The 15,598-nt window shown below is 51.3% G+C and overlaps 1 protein-coding gene across 5 annotated transcripts in view; it reads left to right on the top strand.

Annotated features, from left to right (window-relative positions):
- Scap (SREBF chaperone) overlaps positions 1-15,598 on the top strand; it is a 68,101-nt gene that overhangs the window by 52,021 nt on the left and 482 nt on the right. For 4 of the 5 annotated variants that reach the window (XM_048423625.3, XM_085688902.2, XM_087905222.1 and 1 more), the window contains 19 exons: positions 3,220-3,377; positions 4,024-4,244; positions 4,429-4,534; positions 5,059-5,231; positions 5,570-5,696; positions 7,719-7,831; positions 9,046-9,140; positions 9,781-9,879; positions 10,032-10,250; positions 10,919-11,295; positions 11,687-11,875; positions 11,962-12,163; positions 12,237-12,352; positions 12,433-12,946; positions 13,027-13,112; positions 14,689-14,771; positions 14,863-15,029; positions 15,194-15,274; positions 15,391-15,597. In XM_048423625.3, coding sequence (XP_048279582.3) covers positions 3,220-3,377; positions 4,024-4,244; positions 4,429-4,534; positions 5,059-5,231; positions 5,570-5,696; positions 7,719-7,831; positions 9,046-9,140; positions 9,781-9,879; positions 10,032-10,250; positions 10,919-11,295; positions 11,687-11,875; positions 11,962-12,163; positions 12,237-12,352; positions 12,433-12,946; positions 13,027-13,112; positions 14,689-14,771; positions 14,863-15,029; positions 15,194-15,274; positions 15,391-15,597 — 3,333 coding nt within the window. The remainder of the gene's footprint in view (positions 1-3,219; positions 3,378-4,023; positions 4,245-4,428; positions 4,535-5,058; positions 5,232-5,569; positions 5,697-7,718; positions 7,832-9,045; positions 9,141-9,780; positions 9,880-10,031; positions 10,251-10,918; positions 11,296-11,686; positions 11,876-11,961; positions 12,164-12,236; positions 12,353-12,432; positions 12,947-13,026; positions 13,113-14,688; positions 14,772-14,862; positions 15,030-15,193; positions 15,275-15,390; position 15,598) is intronic. The other variant, XM_087905223.1, reaches the window with a different exon arrangement.

The raw sequence follows: 15,598 nt of genomic DNA, 5'->3' as shown, positions 1-15,598 counted from the left end.
GTCTGAAATGCAGTAGGGTTAAGCCTGGGTCTGGAAGCTCCATGGTGTGTAGCACAATTAATAAAACCCAGAAACAGATATTGGGGTTCAACCTGAAGGTCATAAAAGCAAAACAATCAGCTACTGGCTCTTACCTTTACCTCATTCCGAAATGGCAATCCTACCTTCAGGAATCTTTAGAAAGAGACTATGTCTGAGAGCTGTCTTCTCCTGTCTTTTTTTTGGGGGGGGGGCACTAGTTCTGGACAGGGTTTCTCTGTGTAACAGCCCTAACTGTCCTACCACTAGCTCTCATAGAACAGGCTGGCCTTGAACTCACAGAGGTCTGCCCGCCTCTGCCTCCTGACTGCTGGGATTAAAGGCGTGCACCGCCGCCGGCGCCGCCACCACCACCACCACCACCACCACCACCATCATCATCCTGTGTTCTTCTCATTTTATCTAGTGCTGGGATTAAAGGTGTGTACCACTACTGTCTGGTTTCTATGGCAAACTAGTGTGGCTACTGGGATTAAAGGTCTGGTCTGTAAGGCTGACCAGAGTGGCTGTTTCACTCTGATCTTCAGGCAAGCTTTGTTTATTAAAATACAAATGAAATAGCACTACAATGGTGCCATGAGGGTGCTGTGCCCTTCACAAGTTTGGGGATGATCCCAGAATAAGTCTCCTCTTAAAGCTCTTAGTCCCTGGGAAGAGGCTTCTTTCTGTCAGGCAAGTGTGTTGAGTCCGTGAAGTGCTTTCACGTCAGAACCTGTGGCAGCCAGTTCCAACCAGGTGTTTGGTGGCAGCTTCAAGGAAGCTCTGTGTGGGTCAGAGTCCTCCCTAAACTAGTATCATAAACGACTTCACAGCCAGCTCAGTAGCACCTATGTGTAATCTTAACACTTGGAAAACAGAGACAGGAGGATTGCTACAAGTTCTAGGCCAGCTAGTACTGTCTCAGACCCTGCCTCAACCAAAGTAAACTGAGCTTCATGAACTTTGCTTCTACGTTGTTCCTTTGAGCCCAGGAGATGGCTCAGTGGCCTTCCCTCTGTCCACTTGTCTGCCTGTGCAGTCCCTGAATAAGGCAGGCTTTGGCTTTAAAACAGCGCCCTCTAACCTGCCCGTCTCTCTGCCTCTGCCTCTGCCTCTGCCTCTAGTTGCCATTGAACCTCCAGGAAAGTCTCTCCAGGACCTTGCTTTCATTAAGTATCCCCTGCATCTCAGGGACATTTGGCCTTTTCTCTGTCATTAATTTAAAGTCCAGAAGGTTCAACCAGCTTTCCAGGTTGGCCTTTCACTTGTCCTGACTGCCTTCCAGGATTCTTTTGTACTGTCCAGGCCTTCCTTCTCTCAATGTCCCGTATTCCTCAGACGCGCTCCCTGCCCCTCTCCTGCCCACCTTCCATTCTCATAGCTGCTCAGCTGTGCTGAGCACACTTTAGGAATGTTCCATGGCACTTCTGTCACCAGGAATTGCACATGGGATTGCTCTCTCATCTGCAGTTTGGGGTTTGGTCTCAGTGATGTCAGCATCCATTCTGCCAGGAGTTTATGGAACTGCTAGCCAGCATGCTGTGGGAGTGAGACAGGCCTGCACTAGGAGGCATGCGCCAGGTTCTAGTGAGAAAAGTACAACATTTAGTGAGAGTCAAGTCTGAGACACTGTGGTCCCCTGTTTCGTTAGGAGACTGCCCGAGTAATCCTTGCACTGTCGTAGGGTCAGAAAGAACAATACCCCTGCTGTTTAGTGCTAGTGTTTCTGTTAAAACCCCACCTCTGCAGATGGGCAGGTGAGTGAGGTAAGCACACATCTGGATGCTGCAGGGTGGGCGCTGTTATTTTCTTTCACAGTGAGGAGCCTGGAACTTAGGGAGGTCAGAAGTGCTTCTAACACCATAGAGTTGGAGAGCTGGGATTGAAAACTTGTGTTTGTTTGCTGTTTTTTTAAGACAGTTTGCATGGGGACCTTGGGGGAGGGTTGAAGTGGGGAGGGCAGAAGCAGGGAGGGGAGCAGAGGAAAATGTAGATCTCAATAAATATCAAAAAAAAAAACAACCCTTTGTTGTTAAGTAGTCTGGCAAAGAACTTGCTGTGTAAACCAGGCTAATCCTCAAACTTGGGGCAATCCTCCTGTCTCTGCCTTTCAGTGTTAGATTGTATCAAGCATCACCATACCCAGCTAGAAACTTGGTCTTGCTTTTTGTTTTGTTTTGTTTTTCAAGACGAGGTTTCACTGTGTGACCCTGACTGTGCTGGAACTTGTTCTGTAGACCAGGCTGGCCTTGAACTCAGATCTTCCTGCCTCTGCCTCCTGAATGCTGGGATTAAAGATCTTTTATTTGTTTGTTTGTTTATTGTTTTTCGAGACAGGATTTTTCTGTAGCTTCGGCACCTGTCTTAGAACTAGCTCTTATAGACCAGGCTGGTCTCAAACTCACAGAGATTTGCCTCCCTCTGCCTCCCGAGTGCTGGGATTAAAGGCGTGCGTCACCACTGCCCAGCTATTTCTTACTTTTTTCATGTTTTTATTGAGCTATGTATTTTTCTCCAGTCTCCTCCCTTCCCCCTCCCTTTCTGCCCTCTCCTATGATCCCCATGCTCCCAATTTACTCAGATCTTGTATTTTTCTACTCCTGTAGATTGGATCCATGTATGTCTCTCTTAGGGTCCTTCTTGTTGTCTAGATTCTCTGGGATTGTGAACTATAGGCTGGTTTTTCTTTGCTTTATGTCTAAAAGCCACTTATGAGTGAATACATACTATATTTGGCTTTCTGGGTCTGGGTTACCTCACTCAATATGATGTTTTCTAGATCCATCCATTTGCCTGCAATAGGCCTTGGTCTTTTAAGTACACTACAGAGCAGGCACTGTGGAGCAACGCCTGTGTATCAGTGAGGCTGCTACATGCCTCTGGGAGCTTGTAGTCTGGTGCAGCCAACAGCTGTTCTCTATACAGGGCTAGACAGTAAATGATTTAGGCTTGCTAGTGTGGTCCAGATAGCTCTGTTGTAATAGGGTGAATGTAGCCGAGGACCATTGGGGGTGTTTGGGGCATAGCTGTTGTTATTCCAGCATGTGACAGAAAGTGAACCTGGGCTTTGCTGTGACTTGTGGGGGCCACCATATTTTCCTGATACCTGGTCCATTAGTATGCTTCCCATTAGCTCATGCTCAGTGAACTATTGAGCATGGTTCCATGCTTATTTTCTGTCCTGTCCTATTTCTTCTACAGTATGTGGGTGCCCCAGTGGCATACATCCAACAGATTTTTGTGAAGTCATCAGTGTCTCCCTGGCACAAAAATCTTCTGGCGGTAGATGTGTTCCGATCACCCCTGTCCCGGGCGTTCCAACTGGTGGAGGAAATCCGGAACCATGTGCTGAGAGACAGGTATTCCTCCCAGGGACTCCAAACCCCTGAGTACCAAAGGGAGGTATATGCCTCAGTCTTAACTACTGCAGCCAGTCAGCTTTGCAGTTCTCAGGGTCCTTGTGGGCATGTTGTGGCTGTATCCTCACAACTCACAGAGTAAGCCTGAATGGACCTGACCATAGGGAGGTAACAGAACCAGCATACCCATGGCTCCTGCTTTGGGGCTCTGCTAAGATTAGCAAGTCCTACCTGCTTTGGGGCTCTGCTAAGATTAACAAGTCCTACCTGGAGGTCTGGAACATGTTGACTTGACAGACTGTCACCATCAGGTTTTAGTTAACTAATGGCTTTGATAAGAATCTTGATGAACTAAAACTCCACTGAAACTGGCAGAGGTGTGTAGTGGCGATTTTGCGTGCTCTTGCGCTAACTTGCCGTTCCTGAAGGAGATGGACTCTAGGGCGCCAGAGCCCACTGAGGACGGGGCAGGTACATGGCCTGGTTGAGCACTTGGAAGCCCTTCCCAGTACCCTAGGCGTCAGGCTCTGCTGTGATCCAGGGGAACAGGGCACAGGAGCCCGATGGCAGATGGTGTCCCATAAGTGCAGTGGGTTGGCTCTGCGCTGGCAGAAACGGCAGAGGCTTCCTCTCATCTTCTGCACAGCTCAGGGACCAAGAGCCTGGAGGAAGTTTGCCTTCAGGTGACAGACTTGCTGCCAGGCCTCAGGAAACTCCGGAACCTACTTCCCGAACATGGCTGCCTGCTGTTGTCCCCTGGGAACTTCTGGCAGAATGACTGGGAACGATTCCATGCCGACCCTGACATCATTGGGACCATTCATCAGCATGAGCCCAAAACTCTGCAAACATCAGCAACACTCAAAGGTACCCTCAGTGCTCAGGGTCGGGAGAGCCTGTGTGGGGGCGCTGTCTGTCCTTCAACAGGTGATCTGGTATATTAGGGGCCACCCCGGCTTCTAAGAGTGATGTAGGGAAGGGGTCCTGGGAAGCCCTGCCCTTCCCCAGGACTGTCATTCCTATGTACGTACTTGCTGGTTTCTGCCCACAGACTTGCTGTTTGGTGTTCCTGGGAAGTACAGTGGGGTGAGCCTCTACACAAGGAAGAGGATGGTCTCATATACCATCACCCTGGTCTTCCAGCGCTACCATGCCAAGTAAGGTGCTTGGGCTCCCAGCTGCTCTTTGGGACTTAGCTTGAGTGGTTGCTTCTCTGACCTATTAACATGGCCCCAAGTCTCCTATAGAAATGTCTATGTTCTTTACACCAAAGAACTATATCTGATCTTTTGAATGAGGATGGCCTTCAGGCCTGACTAAGAACAAGGAAACTGAGGCAGCTCTGACAATTTCTGTGGCCTGATGTTTCCTCTGGTTTCTTCCTAAGTCCTGGGCAGGTGCCTCACTCAGCTGACTGATGAACTCCGTGCAGCTGTGTCTTGTCTGAGCTATCACACAGTTCTCCACAACTGGCAAGGGGACTTGAGGTGCCTCTCACACGCTCTTCTGAGCCTTTGGTACCTGGAGTTGTGTGATAAGTCAGGAAAGGAGGTTTACCAGTTTTACCATCTTTTCAGTGTCTGTGAAGACTAGAGAGATGTTGAGACAGCACAGAGTAGCTTTCTTTCACAAATGGGAAGAGGAGACCTGCTGGGCCCCTCTAGGGACTTTTTGTCAACAGGTTTCTGAGCAGCCTACGCACCCGACTCATGCTCCTGCACCCCAGCCCCAACTGCAGCCTGCGAGCAGAGAACCTGGTCCATGTGCACTTCAAAGAGGAGATTGGCATTGCAGAGCTCATCCCCCTCGTGACCACCTATATCATCCTGTTTGCCTACATCTACTTCTCCACACGTAGGTCTCCAAATGAGCTTTTCCATGACACACACTTCCTTGCGGTTAGAGATGGCTTGGAGCCAAGATGTAGACCATATTTGGTGATCACTAAAACCAGGACTTCATTCCCCGATAGATTCTCAGGGGTTTCTGAGGAAAAGACACTTTGTGAGTCAGAACTCCCGAAAGGTATGCTATGTTCATGAGACCAGAAGTGTCTGTACTTGTCCTTTTCTTCTGGTTAAACAGGAGCCTTCTCTTCCCTACTTGTCAGCGTAGTCTCCTCAGGAGCTCAGTTGAGGAGGTTTCCAGGGACTGGGGAGGTACTGCCCTGATGCGCACTCTCTGCTCTGTAGGCAAGATCGACATGGTCAAGTCCAAGTGGGGCCTCGCCCTGGCAGCTGTGGTCACGGTGCTTAGCTCCCTGCTCATGTCTGTGGGGCTCTGCACTCTCTTCGGCCTGACACCCACACTCAATGGCGGGTAGGTCTCACAGGGCTGGAGTGAGCCATCAGGCCCCTTGCACATCTGGGCCTGATGATGACCAGTGGTGACCATCAGACTGGATGTTTGTTGTTCTTCTTATTTTTGACATTGAAGAGGTACACATTCTTCCTCTTTAAGCATGTGTGTGTGAATATGGCATGTGTGTATACACAAAACATGTAGTTATGTGCATGTCTATGTGTGTACATATATATACATATGCATTGTGTATAGAATATTTGTGTTTGTATATATGTGGTATCTGTATATATAGATGTTAATCTTTAGATTTTAAACATCCATATGCACATTTCTGTTATTTATTTATTTATTTATTTATTTTGGTTTTGCTGGGTTTTGGGACAGGGTTTGTGGGTAACAGCCCTGGCTGTCCTGGAACTCACTTTGTAGACCAGGCTGGCCTCAAACTCACATAGATCCACCTGCCTCTGCCTCCTGAGTGCTGGAATTAAAACCATGGGTCACCACCACCCAGTGTTTTTATTTTTTAGATTTATTTTTATTGTTTTTAATATGTTGGGTTGGGGGATAGGAAAATGTACACCTGAGTACAGATGCCCACGGGGGCCAGAAGAAGGCATCGGAGCCCCTGGAGCTGTAGTTATTGGGTTGATGAGTTGATAAATGTAGGGTGCTGGGAACTGAACTCAGTAAACAAGAGCAGTAAGCACACTTAACTGCTGAACCATTTTTCCAGCCTCTCACACTGCATTCTTTCTTTTTCTTTAATAATTTATTTACTTTTATGTGCATTGGCATTTTGCCTGCATGTATGTCTGTGTGAAGGTGTCAGGTCTTGGAGTTACAGACAGGTGTGAGCTGACATGTGGGTGCTAGGAATTGAACCCAGGTCCTCTGGAAGAACAATCAGTACTCTTAACCACTGAGCCATCTCTCCCTTCACACTGCTTTCTAATGGCTTGTGTCCAGGGAGCATGTGAGATACAGAAGCGTATGTGTCTTCACTATTGAAAGAGGACTGGCTCCGTGGATAAGGCACTTCCCACCAAGCCTGATTACTTGGGTTCAATCCCTAGAATCTGCATTATAGAAGGAGAGAATGTGTGTACATTCATGTCTACATCCATACATGCATAAATGAATATAACGAAAGACTTTCCTTTTAAAGATTTAAATGTGCAGTCAGAGTAAGCGTGGAGTCTGTGCTGTCAGTCTATGGGGATATTGTCTGCCTCCTTCACTGAAGTACTTTCCCCATTCCTCTGAAAACCTTCGTCCAACCCTTCCCTGCATTTGTCCTTAGGCTTTGGTCTGTGCGGCTGGCCCTGCCTGCCTGTGGTTACCAACAGACTGGCCTGCCCTGACCTTGGCTTCTCAGGGTCGTAGGGGAAAACCACTCTCTCCCCAGGGTTAGATATGAGACCCAAGGCCTAGGACAGGGGTCAGCAGCTGTACAGCAAAGCTGCTCTGTGTCGCTCCTGTTTGGTGTCCTGAACTGCCTGCTTCCTTTTCTGAGTCACTTTCAGAGCTTTTTCCAATGGGTGAGAGGTTCAACCAGCAGCAGGATGCCCTGTGGGAGCAATTGCTCTTCTCCAGACACAGTGTGTCAGCAAAGGTTAGGGATTTAGGTCATCCCTTTTGTTTAGGTCAATATCTTGGGCTGGAGTAACGAGTGTAGGGTCCTAGAGATGGTTGTTCCATCAACCATTGGAGTCTAGTGTGGGAAGGGTTAAGAAAGCTGTGGTCTAGATGTGGGGGCAATGATGTTCTCAAGGGGGCCTCTTCTAGTCCCCCCTTCTTCACTGGGCAGAAGAGACAGGCATGGTAGCTGGCCCCTTGGCAAAGCTTTGGAGCCTGCCTCAGAGCTGAAAAACTGTGTTGATAAGCCTCATGGATAGAGGTACATTAGAGGGCTTCTGCCCTGTACTTCAGGAGCCATTTGGCAGCCTCTGCTGTAGGCTGGAATCCCCTCAGCCTCCCAGGGCTCAAGCCTGGTAAGAACCAACAACACCTTCCTGTCTCTTCCTCTGTTCCCAGTGAGATTTTCCCGTACCTGGTGGTGGTTATTGGGTTAGAGAATGTGTTGGTGCTCACCAAGTCAGTGGTATCAACCCCAGTGGATCTCGAGGTGAAGCTTCGGATTGCACAAGGTAACACTGGGGTGATGGACTATTCTTTTATCTTTATGCCCAAGGGGATAAGAAGCTCTCAGAACTCCTTTTATGGCTGTGGTGATGACTCAGACAGTAAAGTGCTTGCTGCACAAGCGTGAGGGCCCCAGTCCAATCCCCAGACCTGTGTACAAAGTCGGACAAAATGGTACACAATTGTAATCCCAACACTGGAAAGACAGAGACAGGGGGATCCTTAAAGGTTGCTGGCCAGCCAGCTTAACCTATTCAACCTTGGACCAATGAGAGACTCTGTCTCAAAATACAAAGTAGATGGCTGCTGGTGTGACCTCTGACCTCTATACATGCTTGCATACATTTGCACCCACACAGCCTTGGTCTTTAGGGTACTATGTAATTAGCCAGCCTGTTAGCTTATGTCCCAAGGAACCATCTAGTCCTTAGAGTATACTTGGTCATGCCCCATGTGTCAGAAAGAGAGCTAGCCAGCCAATAGCAGCCCTGCACCTACCCCCTAGAGAGGTCTCACTGTAGCCCTGGCTGGAACTTGCTATGTATTCCAGACTGGCCTCAGACTCAGAGAGGTCCTCCTGCCCCTGAGGTCCTCTTGCCCCTGCTTCCTGTGTGTGCCACCATACCCTGCTAAGAGGGGATTGATCTCTTGAGACACATATCTTGAGCTCACTTCTGTGAGGAACAGCCAGAAACTGGCTATGCGCGCATTCCACCAACTTCTGATGAACTTGTGTGTCCTGCTACATACTGTACTGGCTGTGGGGTTATGAAAGATGAGGCAAAGTCTCTGGTAAGCTCATACACACTGTAAATGCAGAGGCTTGATCATAAGACAGTTATGGAGCATGACCTTGGGGACAGTGTGAGGAAGTCCCAGTTCATTCCTCCATTGCTCTGGTGTGTGCAGCACACAGGATAGCAGGTCAGCAGTGGATGTGGTTACAGTGGACAGTACCGGGCTTTCTTCCTGGGTTTTCTAACCTTATCACCCTGCTTCTCCTTTGTTCTGATGGCCAGAGCGTTCTGCTGCACCCCACCCTTCCTTTGCAGCAACTGTGTGATGGTGGTGACTCCTAGAGTCTGGCCATGAGTGGAATGGCTGCCTAGAGGCTAGGCCCTCTTCATGCTTCTGTCCTTCTGAGGACGACAAGGTCAGGTGCGGCCACGTAAAACAGGTAGGTTCGCACTGACCCATGCTCTGGCCTCCCCCCCTGCAGGCTTAAGCAGTGAGAGCTGGTCCATCATGAAGAACATGGCAACTGAACTAGGCATCATCCTCATTGGCTACTTCACCCTTGTGCCCGCCATCCAAGTAAGACCCCAAGGCTTTACCTCTTGGCAGCCAACTCGTGTGTGTGTGTGTGTGTGTGTGTGTGTGAAAGGCACATAAGCAGGTCAGAACCTGTGTGTGGAGAAGGGCTCACAGGGAGCATTGTTAGTGGGCTTAAAGTTTTCTGGGTTGCATTGGTCACTTATGTGTAACATGAGGGAGCCGGCTTGTTGGGGTTTCTGTCCCACTCAGTACCCCACAACCGGCAAGCCCAAAGAAAAATCACACACAGGACTCCATAAGGTTATAAACTGATTGGCCCATTAGGTCAGGGTTCTTATTAGTCTTTGTAACTTATATTAATCCATTATCATTATCTATGTTAGCCATAATGGCTCAGTACCTTTCTCAGCTGGAGCAGCTTACATGCTGCCTCTTCGGTGGTCTGCCTTTCTCAAGGGACTGGAATTTTCTGGAAAAGCACCCTTTCAGTCCACTCTGGAGAAAGGGATACAGGCTCTTTGCTGCCCCTAGTGAGCTGCTAGCCTGATCTTCCTAGTCACCAGACCCTTAGCTGAAGAATTTTTCCTTTGTCTTTGCTGTGCCCTGCTGATTCTGAGGGACCTGCTGTCCAGGCTTGCAGCCATGTACCCACAGTGCCTCTGGTGTGCTCTCACTCCAGGAGTTCTGCCTCTTCGCTGTTGTGGGCCTGGTGTCTGACTTCTTCCTCCAGATGCTGTTCTTCACCACTGTCCTGTCAATCGACATTCGGCGGATGGAGGTAAGTGGCAGAGCCTGCCCTACCCACTCTCTTGCCTGGTTCTTGCTCTCTTCAAACAGCTTCTGAGTGAGGGCGTAGCCCCAGGCAGAGGCAGCAGTCCCATGCAGGCAGCCTCTGAACAACTTGGGGCCTGATCTCTGTGCCCTCAACAGCTAGCAGACCTGAACAAGCGCCTGCCCCCTGAATCCTGCCTGCCCTCAGCCAAACCTGTGGGAAGGCCAACACGCTATGAGAGACAGCTAACTGTACGGCCGACCACACCACACACCATCACACTGCAACCATCTTCCTTCCGAAACCTGCGGCTCCCCAAAAGACTGCGTGTCATCTATTTCCTGGCCCGTACCCGCCTGGCACAGCGCCTCATCATGGTACCCATCACCCCTGTCCTGCCTTGCAGAGGACAGCATTCAGATCCCAGGGGTGGTCCTTTAAAGCCTTGCTTCCTGAGCTATTTGATACACCTTTCCTACTTGACCAATAATTCCTGGTCTGTCTGTTGGGGAAGTACCTCCAGGGTCAGCAGGGAGGAGATGTCTTTCTAGAGGGACCCAGTACGGGGATTGTCTAGGATGAAGCCACTTTGCATGGTCATTGTTTTCCTGGTTCCTGGGTCATGGTTACATCCTCCATGTAGCATGCAAGCAGCAGAGACTAGTGGAATGTGCTGGCTGTGGGGGGCAGCTGAAAGGAGAGGCGGGTAACACTGAGGCCCTCCGGCAGATTTCCAGGTGGTCAGGCAGCTGGTCCCTCTGACCATGCTGACCTGGGAATGTGGGCAAGTTCTGTCATACTAAAGTGACAGTGATTTCTAGCCTTGAAAACCCAATCCTTGGCCATGGCAAGGGAGCTAGGCCTCTAGTGGCAATTGTCAGCAGGTGGTAGTGAGAGGACTTGGGGACACCAAAGAAAATATAGATTGGGAGTCATGTCCTGCCTGCACATCCAAGTCCTTCTAGTACGAGAGCCAAGATGGCTTGGGGCCTGGGGCTGCCCAGTGCCTACAAGGCCCAACTGAGCACATGACACCCCACTACAGGCTGGTACGGTTGTTTGGATTGGCATCCTGGTGTACACAGACCCAGCAGGGCTGCGCACCTACCTCGCTGCCCAGGTGACAGAACAGAGCCCACTGGGTGAGGGTTCCCTGGGCCCCATGCCTGTGCCTAGTGGAGTGCTGCCTGCCAGCCACCCGGACCCTGCCTTCTCCATCTTCCCACCTGACGCTCCTAAACTACCAGAGAACCAGACATTGCCAGGTGAGCTGCCTGAGCATGCCGTTCCAGCAGAGGGTGTCCATGACAACCGAGCCCCAGAGGTAACTTGGGGGCCTGAGGATGAGGAGCTGTGGAGGAAATTGTCCTTCCGCCACTGGCCCACACTCTTCAACTACTACAACATCACACTGGCCAAAAGGTAAGTTGAGCTATGCCAACTATCAGCCTTTCTCCCAGTATCCGCTCACCATTCCCAGAGCATCTCCTCCACTCGGTGAGAGAAAACTAGTCTGATTCTGCATTGAATTTGAAATAGTTGTAACAATTCTGGGGCAGCAATACAGGAACTGGTGGTGCTGTCAGCAGACACACCTGGAAGAGTGACCCTGAGTCCCTGTTCTCAGGAGTTAAAGATTGCTTGCCCCTCTTCCCTGGGCAGAATGAGATCCATTGGTGGTTGCTAGGGTGCCACTGTCTGAAAATCGCAAGATTGGGCTGCCAGAGCTGGTTTGGGGAGGGGTTGCAGGCAGTGAGAAGACTGCATTGGGAGGACCTCCCTGCTGAGGCAGTGCACCACTGCCTACTCACAGGTACATCAGCCTGCTCCCTGTTATACCTGTCACCCTGCGCCTGAATCCACGAGAGGCCCTGGAGGGGCGGCACCCTCAGGATGGTCGCAGTGCCTGGGCCCCACCTGAACCTTTGCCTGCTGGCCTTTGGGAGGCCGGACCTAAGGGACCAGGTGGAACACAAGCCCATGGTGACGTTACCTTATACAAGTAAGGCCCCAATGAGGCAAGAAGTTGGGTCAGGGTGAAGCCACTATTGGGGTGCACCCTGCTCACACTTTTGCTGTTCGGCGCAGGGTGGCCGCACTTGGCCTGGCAGCGGGCATCGTCCTTGTGCTGCTGTTGCTCTGCCTCTACCGGGTGCTCTGCCCACGAAACTATGGGCAGCCCGGTGGTGGTCCGGGCAGGCGGAGGCGTGGAGAGCTGCCCTGCGATGACTATGGCTACGCGCCGCCTGAGACGGAGATTGTGCCGCTGGTGCTGCGAGGGCACCTCATGGTGAGGGGGGTGGGGTCCGCGGGCAGCAGGCTGTCACGGCCTTGGCCTGTGCCAACACAGCACCCTCATGCAGGACATCGAGTGTCTGGCTAGCGATGGGATGCTGCTAGTGAGCTGCTGCCTGGCAGGCCAAGTCTGCGTGTGGGACGCACAGACCGGGGACTGCCTCACGCGCATCCCGCGCCCAGGGTAAGTACAGGTTGGCCCTGCCCCTTGCCTGCTCTTGAGGGAACCCTCAGCTCATTCTTGTGGCCCCTCAACCTGGGCAGGCCACGCCGGGACAGCTGCGGAGGCGGAGCTTTTGAAGCTCAGGAGAACTGGGAAAGGTTGTCCGATGGCGGCAAAACTAGCTCCGAGGAGCCTGGGGACAGCCCTCCGCTGCGGCACCGCCCCCGAGGACCTCCACCGCCTTCCCTCTTCGGGGACCAGCCAGACCTCACTTGCTTAATCGACACCAACTTCTCGGTGCAGCTGCCCCCAGAGCCCACTCAGCCCGAGCCTCGGCACCGGGCAGGCTGTGGCCGCTCTAGGGACTCTGGCTATGACTTCAGCCGTCTGGTGCAGCGTGTGTACCAGGAGGAGGGTCTGGCTGCTGTGCGCATGTTGGCCCTGCGCCCACCCTCTCCGGGATCCCCGCTGCCCCAGGCTTCTCAAGAAGAGGGGGTTGCACCCGAGAAGGGCTCCCCTCCTCTGGTCTGGGCCCCTAGCACAGCCGGCTCTATCTGGAGCTTGGAGCTGCAAGGCAACCTCATCGTGGTTGGGCGGAGCAGCGGCCGGCTAGAGGTGGGCCAAGGGACTGCTCACATCTATCTAGTTGGGGGGTTCCAACGAGGAGTGGATGTTCACAGCCTCTGTGCTCGCAGGTGTGGGACGCCATTGAAGGGGTGCTCTGCTGCAGCAGCGAGGAGGTCTCCTCAGGCATCACAGCCCTTGTCTTCCTGGACAGGAGGTGAGAGTGCCAGGCTGCTTGCCTTAACCCGCCTGTCACGGTCTTGAGGCCTCTTTCCTTCACTTGCTGTGGGGTTTGAGCTATTCACTCAGTCTCTAATACCTGTCCATCGAGGGTGGTTCAGGTGGTAACCACTTTAGAGATGCGAAGTGTTTGCAGCAGGGCCAGGCACAAGGGAAGCTTCCAGAGTTTTCTTTCTACCCGTCTAAGTCAGCGTCTCTTACTGGACTGTGAATGCTGACCCCTCTGGATATTTCACTCTTACTCTCAGTTGCAGAAAATCTGCAGAATGGTTTTTTTTTTGTTTTGAAAAAAAGGTATTATGCCTGCACATATGTGTCTGTGCACCACATGTATGTCTGGTGCCTAGAGTCCAGAAGAGGGTGCCAGGTCCTGGAACTGTAGATAGTTGTGAGCTGCCCTGTGGATGCTGGGAATCAACCCCGGGTTCTCTGAAAGAGCAGCATCTCTCCAGCCCTCATTTAGGTACTTCTCAGTGCAAACTCACTATATAGCCCAGACCAACCATAAAGCAATCCTCATGCCTCAGCCTTTCAGGGGTTGGGATTATAGGCATGTACTGCATCTGGGCTCAGATCATCTTTGTTGAGTCTGCATTTGCTAAATGCTTCCTCCTCTCCATGCTGCTGCCCTCATGCCATCCTGGACTTCAGCATAGAAACTCAGGGGTGGCGGGGGAGGGTGTTCTTGTTCCTGAGCTTTGACCCTCAGCTGAGTTTACGAACTCAGTTCACCTGCCTGCTCCAGGGAGGTGGCTCTTCCAAGGTTCCTGGCTATTAGTGATTCCACTATCTGAGCTGGAGTGGAGGGTGGGGGTGGGAGGTTGGTGTCAGGAACTCTGGCTGTCTCCATTTTGACTGCTGCCATCACTGGGACTTGCACGAACATTTACTTCATTTTACTGGCAGCCTGGCTGACCTTATTCCTCATGCTTGTTGGAAATCCTTCCTCACTGCTTGTTCTCTAAATTAGCTCTGGAAGAGCTCCCTGACATTTGAAGTTCCTGGTGACCGTGCTCTCCTCTCTGCCCTTCCTGTGCACCATGGATCCCCAGATGAGCCTATTTTGATGATCATGGGCAGAAGCTGTAATGTTCACTGCCTTCTGCTGGGACAAGATTTCAGAGCCTCACCTGACTTGTGATTGTAGGAGCCACTGGCACATATGCCTGCCTCTGCCTGCACGTTGTGTCTAAGAATCCTTGAGAGCAAAGGAAATCTTTATGTAATTAAAGGAAAGAAGCAGACTAATTACTTAGGTCAAAGTTGATTTATGTCATGATATTGCAGCCCCCTAATGGGCTCCATGACATGCTCACCCTGGGTTCTTTTTCCCCTTCTTCAGAACTGACCCAGCTACAGGGGAACTCATAATTTGTTACATGTGTAGTCCTGGAACTCGCTCTGTAGACCAGGCTGACCGTTGAACTCAGAGATCCACCTGTCTCTGCCTCCCGAGTGCTGGAATTAAAGGCGTGCACCACCCGGCTCTAGCATCTTTTTTGTAGCACTTTGTGTATTCCTCATGGTCTTAGTCTCTTGTCTTTCTCTTCTAGGATTGTAGCTGCTCGGCTTAATGGTTCCCTTGATTTCTTTTCCTTGGAGACCCACACATCCCTCAGCCCCCTGCAGTTCAGAGGTCAGTGGGCCTGGGAGCAGCAGCCATTGCACATGGTTGGGGAGTCTGCAAGACGCTTTTTCAATCTGCTCACTGAGCCTGTCCTCTGTAGGGACCCCAGGGCGAGGCAGTTCTCCTTCCTCATCTGTGTACAGCAGCAGCAACACAGTGGCCTGTCATCTGACCCACACAGTGCCGTGTGCACACCAAAAACCCATCACAGCCCTGAGAGCTGCTGCCGGGCGCCTGGTGACGGGGAGCCAGGACCATACTCTAAGAGTGTGTATTGTTTATTTCTGGGTACTGGTGAGCTGGAAAGGGGTAGGGAGCAGAAGCGGGCGTTAAGCTGGAGGAGTCCTAGAGAAATGATGGAAGGCATTTTCTAGCTGAAACACGTAACTTGGAAGGTTCCAGAGACCAGAGCCTACTCATCCCTGTCCTAGGTCTTCCGACTGGAGGATTCGTGTTGCCTTTATACCCTGCAGGGCCACTCGGGAGCAATCACAACTGTATACATTGACCAGGTGAGGCTGTCACCAAGTGAGGCTATTGGGCCTTGGAAGCAGTAATGGGATGGGGACACCCTTTTGGGCAAAGAAACTCTACCAATGATCTAGTTCCCTTGGGTTTCTTTTCCCAGACCATGGTTCTGGCCAGTGGAGGACAAGATGGAGCCATCTGCCTGTGGGATGTACTAACAGGTAGCAGGGTCAGTCATACATTTGCTCACCGTGGAGATGTCACTTCCCTGACCTGTACCACTTCCTGTGTCATTAGTAGTGGCTTAGATGACCTCATAAATATCTGGGACCGCAGCACGGGCATCAAGCTTTACTCCATTCAGCAGG

The sequence above is a fragment of the Myodes glareolus genome, chromosome 4, assembly GCF_982192425.1.
Source record: "Myodes glareolus chromosome 4, mMyoGla1.1, whole genome shotgun sequence".
Lineage (NCBI taxonomy): Eukaryota > Metazoa > Chordata > Mammalia > Rodentia > Cricetidae > Myodes > Myodes glareolus.
Note: the sequence above shows the minus strand (reverse complement) of the source record. Positions and strands in the feature narration are given on the sequence as shown.